At 38.7% G+C, this 15,377-nt stretch overlaps 1 protein-coding gene across 1 annotated transcript in view; it reads right to left on the bottom strand.

Moving 5' to 3' along the window:
• LOC132111504 (phosphatidylinositol 3,4,5-trisphosphate 3-phosphatase and dual-specificity protein phosphatase PTEN-like) overlaps nucleotides 1-14,845 on the bottom strand; it is a 16,822-nt gene extending 1,977 nt beyond the window's left edge. The window contains exons 1-9 of the mRNA XM_059518869.1: nucleotides 14,086-14,845; nucleotides 8,984-9,068; nucleotides 8,766-8,810; nucleotides 8,638-8,681; nucleotides 7,206-7,444; nucleotides 6,917-7,058; nucleotides 6,136-6,204; nucleotides 3,699-3,865; nucleotides 2,977-3,300 (exon numbers count right to left, since the gene is read on the bottom strand). Coding sequence (XP_059374852.1) covers nucleotides 2,977-3,300; nucleotides 3,699-3,865; nucleotides 6,136-6,204; nucleotides 6,917-7,058; nucleotides 7,206-7,444; nucleotides 8,638-8,681; nucleotides 8,766-8,810; nucleotides 8,984-9,068; nucleotides 14,086-14,170 — 1,200 coding nt within the window. The 5' untranslated portion in view covers nucleotides 14,171-14,845. The remainder of the gene's footprint in view (nucleotides 1-2,976; nucleotides 3,301-3,698; nucleotides 3,866-6,135; nucleotides 6,205-6,916; nucleotides 7,059-7,205; nucleotides 7,445-8,637; nucleotides 8,682-8,765; nucleotides 8,811-8,983; nucleotides 9,069-14,085) is intronic.
• Nucleotides 14,846-15,377: the final 532 nt, after the last annotated feature.

Consider the following 15,377-nt stretch of genomic DNA (forward strand, 5'->3'; position numbering starts at 1 on the left):
TTTAACCGGGAGTGTATATACACACACACACTTGCTCTCCAAGGCAGCATTTATTTCATCCAATTCAAATCAGTAATATTGTAATAATGTCAAATAACTGTTTTCTGTTTAAATATATTCAAAACTGTAATTTATTCCTGATATAATTCTTATATGCTGATCTGATGCATGAAACATTTTTTTCTTTGCATCAATGCTTTTTTTTCTTCAGTATCCTTGGATGAATAGAAAAAAAAAAACTTTTTATTTTTTTATACACTATTTACAATGTTTGTAACTTTTCATCCATTTAAATGAGTCATTCAGAGACAAATAACATACTGAGTGTCATGTGATCAACTCCTTAAACCCAACAGGACACACAGAGAAAACATGACTGTAAATGTACATCGGTTTAAACAAAAGTACTGAAGCTCCACAATTGAAATTAAAAACCCATTCAATTACTTTTTATGAACATTGCAATTTGAATTGTGATTTAAACTAGGGATGTAAAATTTCGATCTTTTCCATGATCGATCATCGTTTAAATTAATGATCAATTAATCGATTAATTGTTAACCTTAATGTTGCAAAACACGTCTATTGCAGCAGCACTAGGCCTGTCGCGATAGTCGATAAATCAATTAATCGCACGATAAAAAAGGTTTACTTTCGGTTAAAGGTTAAACGGTCAATATGAGCATCCCTTACTGGCATATAAACATATTATACAAAATTACCGTATTTTTCGGACTATAAGTCGCACCTGGGTATAAGTCGCATCAGTCCAAAAATACGTCATGATGAGGAAAAAAAACATAAGTCGCACTGGACTATAAGTCGCATTTATTTAGAACCAAGAACCAAGAGAAAACATTACCGTCTACAGCCGCGAGAGGGCGCTCTATGTCTTCAGTGTAGACTACAGGAGCACTGAGCAGCATAGAGCGCCCTCTCGCTGCTGTAGACGGTAATGCTTTCTCTTGGTTCATTTCTCTCGGTTCATGTCAAATTAATTTTGATAAATAAGTCGCACCTGACTATAAGTCGCAGGACCAGCCAAACTATGAAAAAAAAGTGCGACTTATAGTCCGGAAAATACGGTAACTAATTTTAAGCCACACGAAGTCAACATGTTGGTATTTCTTGCTCTGAATCTGCCATAAAATAAAATAAAAGTTTATTGATCTTTGAAAAGGTGTACCTGAGTTATTATGCAATTATCATTAAATTAGTTGAAATTGTTCTTAGAACGACAATATTATAGTTTATCGTGATAATTTTATGGACAATTTATCGTCTAGCAAAATTTGTTATCGTGACAGCCCTAAGCAGCACACAGTCACCGACATGACAGGATGCACAAAAGCCACACACAAATGTCAGATTTAGAATTTTTGCGTTCCAGTAGGCCTATTTGTTTTTAAAAATCTGGCATACAGTGCATTAGATCCTGACAGTGCATCCATGCGTACATTCGAGGACGAGCGAGCGCGGCTTTGGCTAAATTTATTTTGAGGTTATTGCTCAAGTCTCATTCGACACAAATCCAAATATTTCCATATATAATGTATTTGAATGTTATATTATTTATAATGTAAACTAGACTTGTACTTTACCAGGCTCCGGCGCATTTGAAACAGCTGAGAGATAAAAAATCTAAATAAAAAAAACCTTTTCCACAAAAGTGTTTACTTTCATTTGTGCACACACTCACAATAAAAACAGAAGATTTGTGCTCTTGTAAAAAAAAAAGCAAACAAACAGAATACGCGTTGTCATCCTTTTCTATCCGTGAACTTATGGAGCGCCATCACACTTCTCTTTTAAATCCGCTATCTTAAGTCAGATATATTTCGCTTATATACTTTTTTTTTTTAAATTTATGAAAACAAATTGTTATTTTTATGTTAGACCTATTACTTATATAGGCGCTACATTTTCCCTAAAGTATAAAAGCACAAATAGTCTTTACGTGGCTTTGTTCTGGTTTGGCGGTTGGTCACGAATTTCCACAAATTCAATTAACATTTAGGCATGGTTTCTTTTCCTAAATCTTCACAGTCTAACCCTCTAATTTCATAGGTTTATTTTATTATCTTTCACTTATAATCAATGTTTTTGCATCTCATACTGTGGTAAACATGCGAAGGGAAATTAAGAATTCGTTCCATTTATTAATGTGTTCCCGTATTTCAGTTAAATTACATTTACATTTACATTTATTCATTTAGCTGACGCTTTTATCCAAAGCGACTTACAATTGCTATATATGTCAGAGATCGCACGCCTCTGGAGCAACTAGGGTTAAGTGTCTTGCTCAGGGACACATTGGTGCCTCACAGTGGATTCGAACCCGGGTCTCTCACACCAAAGGCATGTGTCTTATCCACTGCGCTAACACCACCCATTATTAATAAATCATGGCTTATTTAGGGAACAACATTAATAAAACATGGACAACTGCCACAAATTAATAAGTCATAGTGACAAATTAACAAGTTGTAGGAATGAATAGCCTATCTGTTCTTTGTCCCGCAGCCCTGCAAAGCGCATGACATGAAACAATTATCTGATGAAATTACTTAGTTACTACATTTCTATTGCTTTCCATGTTGAAGAACTTGTGCTGTTTCTATTTTAATGTTTTTTTTAAGTTTAAATCACATTAAAATCTTAATTTGTACATTGTGAATGAATGATGCGTTTATATACCGTCGCTCACAGCCGCTCGCACATGTAGAGTGCGCATGAGCCGCACGCAACCCAACATTAAATCGGTTAACCGACCATCCACAGCTTTAATCGACTGCATCATAATCGACAATTAATCGATCATAGATTAATCGTTGACATCCCTAATTTAAACATTTAAAAACCCATACTGCTGAATCTTGTGTCTCCAAATTAACTAATGTTTTTATGCCAGTAGATGAGTTATTAAAAAGCTACTTTGATCAATCCATTGTATAGTTTTGAATGGTGTGCCCTCACCTTGAAGTTGGGTGAGAAATATCGGTTAGCTTTGTCTTTATTAGCCTTATCCAAGTCATTCTTCGTTAAGGTCAAAATCAAGTAGTCTTTATCTCCATCCGCTACTCCTGCTCGCTCTCCTCCCCTTTCTGCCCCCTTTTCTCTTTCAAATCCTCCCGCTGCAATCCCTCGCTCCTTCTCTCTCTCCCTCTCGGCCGGAGAGCTCTGGCTCTGAGAGGAGAGGCTGTCCACGTCATTGACCACCAACCCATTCTCCACTTTCTCCCCAGCTTCCTCGGGACCCGGGATGAAGAATGTGTTTATCCAGAAATGGAACATTTTATCCTGCGAACGCACATGAGCACACAGCAAACGGTTTACATTTGGGCATTGGATGGCCAGAAATAGCAAGTGTTTACAAACACAAATACACATTCCAACAACAGTACTTATAAACACATTTATATAGAGCAGAAACACAAACACACACAGGACAGACGCGCTCTGTTGGAAGAAAGAAAAAACTAAAATAAGGAAGCAACATTTAGAGCACATGCAAAAGGACGAAGTAGCTGCTAAACCGAAGACCAAAGACATAAAACAATAGGAAAACCACAAACCGCCAAAAGGCAACATCTCCCTGCAGACTTGGTAACGGGGTCAAGATCCTGTGATACGGTGTACCAACAACAATGTGGTATTCAGAGAAAGGGTTATAGGTCAAAGTTTACACAAGAACTTACTTTCTTCATCATTTTGCTCTGTTTGTGGAAGAATTCCACTTTGATGTCACCACAAACTGGAAGAGGTTGAGGGAACTCAAAGATCATGTGCTTCTCTTCCCTCCGTGTGTGGACTGGGTTTGACGTGTGTATCTTCACCTTCAACTGATAGACGACGAATTGAGGGTCTGTTAGGCAGAACAGAGAGATGGGGAGAGTGAGAAAGAGACGGAGACAGGGAGGAAGAGGAGAATGGTGGGAATAAATTTAAAATGAGAACGAGAAAATCAAAAGGTATGCAAAAGAACTGTATTCAGCAAAGAGGAAATAAAGAAAGGTGTTAATTATCATGAAGCCCACACTGAGTGAAATAACTCCACCGCCAGATCTGACATCGTCAGTCAAGCCAATGTCAGTGATTAGAAACGGGGCTGATGCAAAGGGAGATAAGGATGTCTGTACTGAAATTTTTAAAATGTGACGATACCAGCAGTTTCCACTAGCATTTTGAGCGGATTCTTAAACACCTCTGATTGGCCACTGTTTGAAAATGTGTTTGAAAGCCACGTCAATGGATCAGTATATGAGCAGATATATTAGGGGTCTGTTGATAGAAGCGCTCCTGTGTGAAGAGCATGAAGTGGTGATCATTGTAGCCAAACACAGACATATCTGTTGAGCATGACATATGAGAGTTTTTTAAGAAAACACTTTACAGGACTCAAAATGCTAGCGGGAAATGCTGTTTTGTCACATTTTTTTAATTTCATTCCTGACTGGTAGGGTTGAGTATCATTCGATTTAGCTGATTTCGATTCTTATCAATTCCTAATTTTGAATCCAGTGAGATAAAAAAAAAAAAAATTGTAAACACTTAGATGTCAAATATTCGGTCTTTTTACAAAAGTATTTTGTTGCAGCTGAGTTACATCAGCAAAACTCAGCAGCCAACATAGAAGAGAAACATTTGCCCATATGGTTTTAACAAAAATACCATAGCAAAAACTAGACTAACATAAATATAAAAAATTTAATTGTGTGAAAGACAAGTAAACAGTCAGTAATAAAATGGGAACAAACAACTGTTACACACGTGTTTACTTTCTCGTCTGTTTACGTTCACTTAAGACAAAAAACAGCTGTGTTTACAAGGATATAGATGGAATATTGTATTTATCGCTTGCAATATTTACAAGATTTTGTGGATTATGGATGCCACAATTACATAATCGTTCAAAAAGAAGCAATTAATCATTCAAAGTCCACTTATGTTACTCTGCAAGCTTAACATTTTTTTTTCTTTCTACATGTTATCTTAAGGGTTTTTTTCCCATTAGTTTTAGTATAACATTATAATACCATAATAATTCACAAATCCGATGTATAGTTGACATTTCAGGCTTAATACTATAGAAAAGCACTTAAAGTTTTTCAGTTAGAGTGTTTTCAGATACAGCATTCAGTTGCAATAAAATAATCGTATAAAGATCATTTATTGTAACTTGTGATAATCATAATTAATAATCGCAAGTACAATTTCAATGGAATAATCGACTATTATGATTTTTGTCAATCGTGCAGCCCTAGTGGGATTTATCAAAATCGTTATAAAAATCACAATTTGAGCGTGCGTGATTTCTAAATCGCTTTATAGCACGATTTTCTGAGGCCCCGACCTCCCACAGTATGCTATACGAACCAGACGTGAACAACCCAGAATGCAACCCGTTTAAATGGAGCGCGAAAACAGAACAGACCGGGCATTCAGACATAATGTCAGGTTCGCACACTCCGTCTGTGGTGCGTATGCAGTGTGTATTTTTTCCGCGCCCATGTAAATTGATCAGAGCATTCACTGCACTCAGATGCGGTATGGCAGTGAGCTCCAGGAGCAATGCATCTGCAGCAGTTATGCAGCGATCGTTTCCGCACAGAGTATATTTCCGCTGTGCTGCACATGCTGAATTAAAGTGACAGCTAATTGTTTGCGGTAAAAAATTAACATGGATTTACTAGAAAATAATAGTAATTACACAATAAATGCTATAATTATATATACACAATATAATGCTATATTTAATGTCTACCGTTTCATTCAACACATTGCTTTGTAAAACCAAAGAAAAGTGCACTTTTTCACACCTGAGGCACCGTAGGGTGAGTAAAAGTCTAACTTTCATTTTTGGGTGAACTAACCCTTTAATGCAGAATAAATTTATTCAGAGACATATTTATAATTCTATCTTTATTTTTATTTTAAACCGAGCATCTCTATGGGTTTTAGAGCAGATCAAATATTTAGGACTTCTTTCTTCCTGTTTCTGGCTCCTGCCTGAAAGAGACTAGAGCAATAAATGCTGTAAGCAGTACTGTACTGAATGCAGTACAGGGCAGGGCCTGTCTGACATTTGAAGATATTTCCCTTAAGAGTAGTAGTAGTAAAGTAATGCCATTTTACCCCAGTGCCAGTTGCCTTTCTTGAAGCCCTGGGGATTCACCTCACTCCTGTTTTTTACAGTACTGTCCCCTTAGAGAGAGAGAAGGAAGTTAAAAACCATCACCATCAGCCGGGCCAAGAGCTCGGCTGCACCACATTGGCCCTAGCATGAAAGCCATCTCACACACACAAACGATCTGGAACTCTAGAGTCTACCTCTGAATCATGGTAGTTCTAAGATTGACTCTGCACTTTTAGTTCCAATTTTGATACATGAAGAGCTTCCCAAAAATGGGTGTGATGTAGGGTGCAATTCGGGTTGGCATTCAGCCTGGCTGTGGCATACAGTTCCACAAACATAAACAAAACATGGAATAGTACCCCATGTATAAATGGGGGAAAGAGAGAACAGAGGGCGCAATCTGTGATGTCATTATACAAGAGACTGTGTTGTGGGCTGCAGAGGCTGCTATGTCAGAACAGAGTTCTCAAGGGAAATTTTTTAAGAAAAGAAACCAGGAACAGAGAAAGACAGTGTACCCATGAGTGTTAGCCAAAAGATATGGTACAGGGTTAAAATGGCAAACAGAATGGCAGCTCCTTGTGAGTGTGACCACAGCCCCACATGACAACACAACCAGGTCAGTTTTATCAAATAACACACTTTCAAAACATCTCGTGCTTTTCCATGTTTAACATATATACAAATATGCTTTTAAAACCACTTTACTATCCCAAAAAGCTGAATTGTGACATTTAAATTGCATATTTAAGACAAGGTTAAAAGGAGAGTAAGACTTACTGCAGTTGCCCCCACTGAACATTGGCAGAGTCTGGAAAACCATTTTATGGAAGAGGAGAGCAACGGGTTTATAGTCCAGCTTGTTCTTCAGCAGGAAGTTGTAGTAATACACATACCTGCGCTGACTGGGAATGGTGACCCCCTGAAAAAGAAAAATGGCTTAGTAATTTACAGGGATAATTGCTTGTGTTCCGTTCAAACTTGGGAATGTAAAATAGCTGTACGACCTCTTCTTCAGTACAACAGCAGTTCCACATCATAAGTAGAAAGCAGAACCAAACGGTGGTACCTTTTTATCCCTGGTCCTGACTTCCCCATAAAAGTCCAGTGCTTCTTGTGCATCTGAAAACTTCTTACGATGCAACAGGTAGGCGCATATCATGACCCCCGTGCGACCTTTGCCTGCCTTGCAGTGGATGGCCGCCACATGGCTCTCATCTTCAGACAGCCACTGATCGAGATCCTCGCAGAAGGGCTTTATTAATTCCAACTGTGGCGGGTTATGGTCCTCGAAGGGATATTGAGCCACTAAAGACAAAGATTTAAGATTCAGTACTCAGCGGATTTTAGAATCTTTTATAGTTTAGGACTTTATAGTCCTTCAGAATAGGACAGAGAACACAATGCTCAAGAACACACTGGTATTGATATCATGAAATATTGATAACATGGTAAATAATCTGACTGACACTCAACGTAGGTGCCAATAGTGGACCTTAATGCAAGTTGCAACTTGAAAAAGACAACGATGCAGCATGTAGCTACTTATGACAAACAAAATCATGTCGGAAGAGATGACAGATGAAGGCAAGACACTCTAGCAGCATCTGAAAACATTTTGCTCGCCAGTGTGGGAGTTTTTTTTTTGTGTCAAAAAAACGACATGTTAGACATGTTCTAAAGAAACTGCTGATCAATTATTTTGAACGCTTCTTGTAGCCCGCTCCACACATACTATGAGGGCCATCCAAAAAAAGAAAAAAAGTAAAAATTTAAATAAATATCAAAATAATACCATTATTGTGACTTCTTTTGGCCAAAACAATCATGAAATGAAAATCTGATATTGTGACAGCCCTGGTTACTAACTAAAATAGACCTAAAAAAATTTTTGTGCTTTTAATAAACAGCAGAAAAGCTTCTACAATGAATTGTTTTTTTAAAGCAAAAAAAAATTATCTTACAGTTTCAGGTTGCTTCGGTGTTGCTTCCTTGCATGTGATTAGTACAAAACTCATTACTAGAAGCTAAAGCTGAACAACAACTTCACATCAATATTCATCAATAACAAACCATCTCACCAAACAACTCAAGGAGACACTCAAATATCAGTTAAATATGATCAGTTATATATAATGTGCGATATTAACTGCGGACAGAGCAAATGTTAAAAAGTGCAACCCCTCTTCTATTTCTATAATCCTGTGTTTTATCATACATGAGGCAATTTTTGGTCCACTCTGACCACCCAAAGTCTGTATACTGGCTAAGAATTTCCGTAACTTTCCAACTCCTAACAAAAGTTGTGGTGTATTCCAGCCTTAAAAATCAAACTGAATCACTTCAAGTCAGCTGAAAGTAGAGTTTGTCTTTCATTCAGGTGTAATTAAAGAGACACTGTGGTAAAGTACTTGCAATCACCACTTTTCAAACAAAAACCCCAAAAGATCCAGTTTAAAAATGTAAATGTAATATTGGAAAATGAAAGTAGAAGTACTCACCCCTACAATTGAATTTGGATGCATCGTAGTGTCGTTCAGCACATCTGGAAGGAAAAGCACAACTCTGAGCACCCAATATTCTTACAATAATCACTAATATTGTGAACCAAAAATAACCAAACACTTACAGATTATAAATTTTATAATGATGTTTGTGCTTCGAATCAAGGAATCTGGAAAGAAAACAACACCATGTGAGAAAACCTGAAATGACAGTATTTTCTTTTGGAGACTTTGGTTGACAATGTTTAACTTAAGAAAACACCTTAACGTCAAATACACAGTGGGATGAACTAGAGTAGAAAAAAAAAAGCTAGAGATTTTGCGTTTTTCCAACTGGACTCACCGGACCACATCATCTATATTGTTTCTGTAAACTCCCTCCAACCGTTCTGCAGGGAATCCCATGGCAATGATATTTGGGTAGATGTCTTATATGCTTGTTAAGGAAAATGAGGTGACTGTACAACACTTGACAAGATTTAAGCTAAGATTATACTCACAAGTGATGAACAAAAACAAGATGAACATCAAAAAGACAGCAAGACATTTATGCAGCAACATAAACATGGACCGATATTGGATGTTTGGACAAAGATTCCTCGGAAAGCTAGAAAAAAAAAAAATAAGTAAAGGGGAAAAAATACTTTAATAATACAGTGAGCCTGTAGTTCAGATGGCTTGCAGCTTACCCAAGACTTCAAAATCAACAAACAGAAAACAAAGGCAAAACTTGTGACACAGATGCTCAGCTGTCTGTAAAGTGTAAATGTCACACTCTCACCCATCATCATTATGCATTGACCTTTTAGCAAAGCGTCAGACCGTAGGCACAGGAGTGTCTGCACTTTCTACCTACGCAAACCAGGTCAAACAGCTTCACAACTCTCAGCTATACCAACCAGGTCAAAGGTCACCAAGCAGCTAGAGCACTCAAATGCCGCTCGCATGGAATCATGCAGCTTTTTGACATGGAAAGACAATGCAGTCTCTCACAGAGCCTCATTTCTCACTTCCCTTGCTTGCTGTGCATCTGCAGGCATTTCTACTGTAGGCTCTCGCACCCATGAAGTGTGCAGACTCCGGGGGATGTTCGCACCTCGACCACAACATGGAGGAGAAAGAGGGAGAGAAGCAGGGCTTGCGTCTCTGTTCTGTTCATTTCCTGTCATAACACTGTCAGAATAGAAAGCCAGAAGCTTTTTAATTGGATGAGTCACGCTTATTTTTAGCCCAATTCCTTTAAAACAGTTAGCGACTCATGCATCATAACTACTGTTAAAGAAATCTTAAGCATTAAAATAGCTGGTGTTCAAAACCAATATACCCTGGACAAACCATATTGGACTGGGAAAAAGCAGAAGGTGGGTGAATTTGCATAGTATTGTACATGGAAAGGAAAAAGTCATGTATTTAAGGTTAGCACACCTCAAAACAAGATGGGATGATGAACAAAGCGTTTACAAGGATTCTCAAAGCACAGTTGGACAATTTAAGCCCCTCCGACAACAAAATAAATAATCAAACTTCTTGGAAACAACCTGATTGTCTAATCGGTAACTGCAATACTGCAAGACAACTGCAAATGGTATTGTGCATCCCTACACCATCACAGTAACAACCACCACAACATCGCATGTGTTTTGGCCATGCCATTCATTGTCTTGTGTACATTTTATGTAAGTAAAGATGAAACCTCAATGTGGATAAAATATACAATCAATCAAGGCATTCTCTTCATGTGAAAGTAATGTACCACAGACAGCAGAACAAGGTCTCTGCATTGCATCCCTCTCCTTCATCACCTGCTAAGCAGTATCTCAATATCAGGCAAGCAATATACACACAGTCACATTGACAGAGCCAGCGGTTTTGACATGTAAACCATTTCCACCCAGAAAGCTAAAACACCTTCCACCCTTCCGAACAAAGCTGCATGAAAGCATACTGAAATGACACTTAAACCACATAGACTAAAAATAAATCTCAGAAATCAAGCAAAAACAAAAGCAAGTAAATCTTTCTAGGGCTGCAACTAACGATTATTTTGATAATCGATTAATCTGTCGATTAGTTTTACGATTAATCGGTTTATGTACTTATATTTTAGTTTTTTTCCATTTTTTCCCCAAGTAAATTATTAATAAATGGTCTTTATCCTTCAGCATAGATTTTTAAGAGATTTTAACCATTTTGCACTGTCATATCCTAATCAAAAATATACCTGGAGTTGTTTTATTGTGTTAGTAATCCTTTGTCGAACTCTTCTGCAATCAGAACACTGACCCATACTCTAGCAAATTTCACAAGGAGATTTAAAATAATGTTTTCACCATGGCAGTCCTTAGAGCTCCTAAAGTAGTTTAACATCCCGAACGAAGCTTATTAAGGAATCTTTCAGAACATATTTTCACGAAGAATAAGGATAAAACAGAATAAAATTGCAGTGCATTGTATTTTATTATTTACTGGGAAACAGCTTTATAGCTTTTGCTGTGAAATTGTAAACAATCCTTCTAATAAAGTGCCAGTGGCATGAAACCTGAATGGAACTCACAATTTAAAGTAAAATCCATCAGAAGGTTGTCCAGAAAAAAAAATTGGACAGTCACACACAAAAAACCTGCTGTGTGAAAAAGAGCAGTGAATACTTGAAAAAAAGTGCATTTCAAATATCTTTAAACATTTACCTCTCTCATTCAGTCATAATTAGGCTGCACGACTGAATTTTGAACTGGTAAACGACAAACTGATCACAGAACATGTTTGTAAAGCTTTAAATGTTAACTGTTAAAAAGCAATGTTATCAGCTTTTACGACTAAACATTTGCAAACAACATTGTACTGGAGAATCTGCACAAATAAAAGTCTTAGGGGCCGTTCACATATCGTGCCTAAAAACGCGTGGAAAACGCTAGGCGCGCCGCTTTCTCCTCCTTTCCAAAGCGCTCGTGCAGAAGCGCCCCTGAGGCGTCTGCCTTTGCTAAGCAACCATTACGTGTTCTCTCCTTGAAGACGCGGAAATTTCAGCAAAGGATAAATGGATTTGCAGCTCAAAAAATCGCTTGCAGTAGCTCTGCTACTAAATTTATTTCAAAATGGAAATCCATATACAACTATGATCAGCTGTTCCTTTCATCTTGACTGAGCTTTTAACGTTGTTACGGGAAAGGATGAAGCTGATTGGTTAGTTCTTGTCACATGACCCGCGATGCGCTTGCAGCATTCTGAAAAGTTGAGATGTTTTTAACTCGATGCGGTGCGGTGTTGGAAATAACGAACTTGAGCGCGCAAAAGACGCAATATGTGAACGTCCCCTTAAACAGTGCAGTAGTGCAGAGTTTACAGGTTACTCTTCTTTTTTGAAGGCTCAAAGTAAAGTACTCCCAGTCTCCCACATCCCGCTAAATGCTGCAGAGACGCTGTTCGGGAAGCACGTGACATAAAACGAGGCCAGCTATTGGCTATTCGCTACTTCTCCTGCTGTACTGGCTGAGTAAAACCTCCGGTGGCTCATTACTGCCACACTTTGATCACCGCAGATTTGAAATATGCACGAAATGAGCCGCTTACGGCAAATAAAAGTTATTTAGCAACGAATCGATGACTAAATTAGTTGACAACTATTTTAATAATCGATTTTTATCGATTAAATCGATTCGTTGTTTCAGCTCTAAATCTTTCAATGTTATAGAGCAACAGAGAACACGATCATTTAAAAAAATATATCTATGATGAAGAGACTGAGGCATTAAAAATCTGCAGCTCTGACAGCTTGGATGACATTTGACCATTCCCAGCATGCTCAGTATGCCAGTGGTGTAGCTTTGCAAAACCAGAGGTGAGATTTAATGCAGCGAGGGGAAAAGGCTATGGTGGACAGGACAACCATGACCATCACAGTGTTTAACAATGACAAACTGGAGTTTTCGATTATTTCGAAAACCCCCAGAAGTTAGGATTTAACAAACCTCACATATGAATCTGATGTATTACTCTTATACTTAACCTCTCATCCCATTTAAAAATGCTTGTCTAAGACAACAGCGGGCCATTTACTGTCAAACACCTGACCTGCCACACTTCCTCAAATCTACGAGGCTTAGCAGCGGTAAAGTCAAACAGCTTGCTGTTGCAAAAACTGCACGAGAACAATCACATCTGCTTCATTCTCTAAATCGTGAGTTAATAAGACCTCACACCTTGCACAAATGGTGTTTGCACACAAGGGCCAAATTGTTCAAACAAAAGGCCATCTGATATTGGCCAGAAGAAAATGAGGAAGAGCAAATGAAGACCTAACATAATTCCTTCAATAGTCATAATGAGTTCACAATCAAAAGGGAATTTCCACCAAACTTCTGTTTTTCTGTTAACAATAAAATATTCCTTTTGTTTTATGGATTAACAACACATCATCAACCAGGCCAAGCTGATTAATCAGCCGACATATGGACATTTCGAGATTCAGTTCAGATTAGTCAGATCCTAATTCAACTGACAGCTTTGTCAACTGATATTAAATCATTTCTGTTTTCAAAGTTTTAATCATTTTGTGTAAAACTAGTTCATATGCATCTCATTGATATATATCAGCCACTAACCAATATGCTTTCAAGAGTTTTTCAATGGTCTATATCGGTCAACCACTATTACAGATAGAGTAAACAAAATGTTTATCTTTCAGACATCAGAATCCTTACTATTTTCCCAGAGCATATGGACTTGATACAAAGCAGGACACATGTTTACATGACTGAGAAATTACCTTTTAGATAGGGTAAAGACATTCACTATTTTCTTGTAAAGTGGACCGAGTTGGACATTCTCAAGTCACAGGGCATCCCGGCCTACTCGACTTCTCTACACAAGTGTGTTTAGAAATCAACCGATTCAATGATTTCTAATAATAGCAAGGTTTGAACACACTCCACATTGCATTATCCATTAAGTCCACAGAAAAGACCTCTCATGTCTTTACATGATCAATAGTACTGTCATTAGCTAGTAGAAGAAATCACGGATCTGTCAATACACACGGATTTGTTCAATCTCTTAAGTAAACTGTTGTGATTGTTGTGCTGAGCACCTATAGAAGCTGTCAAACAGCAAAACACACAGATGTTCAACCAAATGACAGGGCATCCCATAGTGTATGTAAAACTGGCAGCCTGGAAAGAGAGTGTCTGCCATTACAGCCATGTAGCTGTCAAACCAGATATCTGCATCCAACAACAGAGGTTTGAAAATAGATATTTCGTTATTAAGACAGTAAGAGCGTCATGACTAAGCATTTTAAAAAGGGTTTGCCTAACATGTACAGAGACATTAAAAGGAGGAAACCATGTAGTATGACAAGATATGACACCATATATAACAAAGCGTAAAAAATTAAATAAATAAAAAATTAAACAAAGTAGCTCAGACAGTAAATAGGAGTAAGGATACATGTTAAGTCCAAATCGAAACCATCTTCTTGGTAGCGCCTCTTATTCCGACTTACTATTTCTTTAATTTTGGCAGCCATTGCCATGACAGCAGATCAAAACACTTCAGTTTTATTCCGGTTTATTCTTAGAAAGGGGGTCAACGTTATGTTGGCTCGGATTGGCTCCGTGCCTCTCTCACCCTTGAGTGTGTGTGTGTGTGTGGCCCGGTGGGTTTCGCGCAGCGGGCCGGATTACAGCTTTTCGCAGACGGGCCTCTATCCGCTCCGGCGCAGCAGGCCCGACTCTATCGGTCCCGATCGCTCAGTCCTCCGAGCTGGTGAAAAGGTCCTCCGATCCCGCGGCCCGGTCAAACCGGAATGCATCCAAAACAGTAACAACAATACTAAGGCAGAAGTCTGTGTGTCCGGCGCGCGCGCCGTGATTAAGTCCAGAGAGAGGAGCGAATCCCCTCCATCTCCACGCGAGGAAGAAAACACACAGGCGAGCCTTTCCCGACTAGCATCGCCCGCTAGCCACCACTGCTAAACCGCCCCCCCCCCTCAAAACCCTCCTAACGAATGATCATCGTCGTCTCTGGATGGCCAAGTTGGTTCCGTGAAAAATGACAACTGACAGTCTCCACCTGAGTTGTGTGTTAGATATGGGATGATAGCCGTTGGAGAAGCGTGAAGATGTGCGGTTTATCGGCGGGACTCATCTCTCCTCAGTGCGTTCCGCTCTCAAACTGCCATCATGGCTTCCCACAGAGGAAAAAAGAACGTAAATCCGGCACGTTTACCCATAGAGAAAAAAACATATCTTTCCGCCACGAGCGGAAATAGTGCGCGGACGCGCGCTCGAAATATGCCATACGAGCTGTTGCTTTTAAAAATATCAGCTGAAGAAAAATTTAACATCTACAACACGTTGTGTAAAAGGCAAATGCGGTAAGTTCCAAAGCGCAATGGTGATAAAGCGACATTAAAGTAGAAGGGCGGAAAGATATGAATGTGAGGATGTACATGGTGCTTCTCCCTGTCAGAGCGGTCACGTGCGTGCACGGTGTCGGTACATTGTTTCGTTACGTGCAGAGCGCTGGTCTCACCCCCACATACAGCCAATAGAATGAGTAACCTATATTTTCGTAGATGATTTTACAGCGGAGTCTGTGGGCCTCGAGGGTCCCTGATGGTGCACCGTAGAAGATATATGAAACATAATTGTCTTGCATTCTCATTGCATTTATAGCTATTAATTCATTTCCAACTTTAAAACTAATGCAGTGGTTCTCGACCGTTCTGACTCCTTTGT

Source organism: Carassius carassius, chromosome 31 (assembly GCF_963082965.1).
Source record: "Carassius carassius chromosome 31, fCarCar2.1, whole genome shotgun sequence".
In the NCBI taxonomy this organism is placed as follows: Eukaryota; Metazoa; Chordata; class Actinopteri; order Cypriniformes; family Cyprinidae; genus Carassius; species Carassius carassius.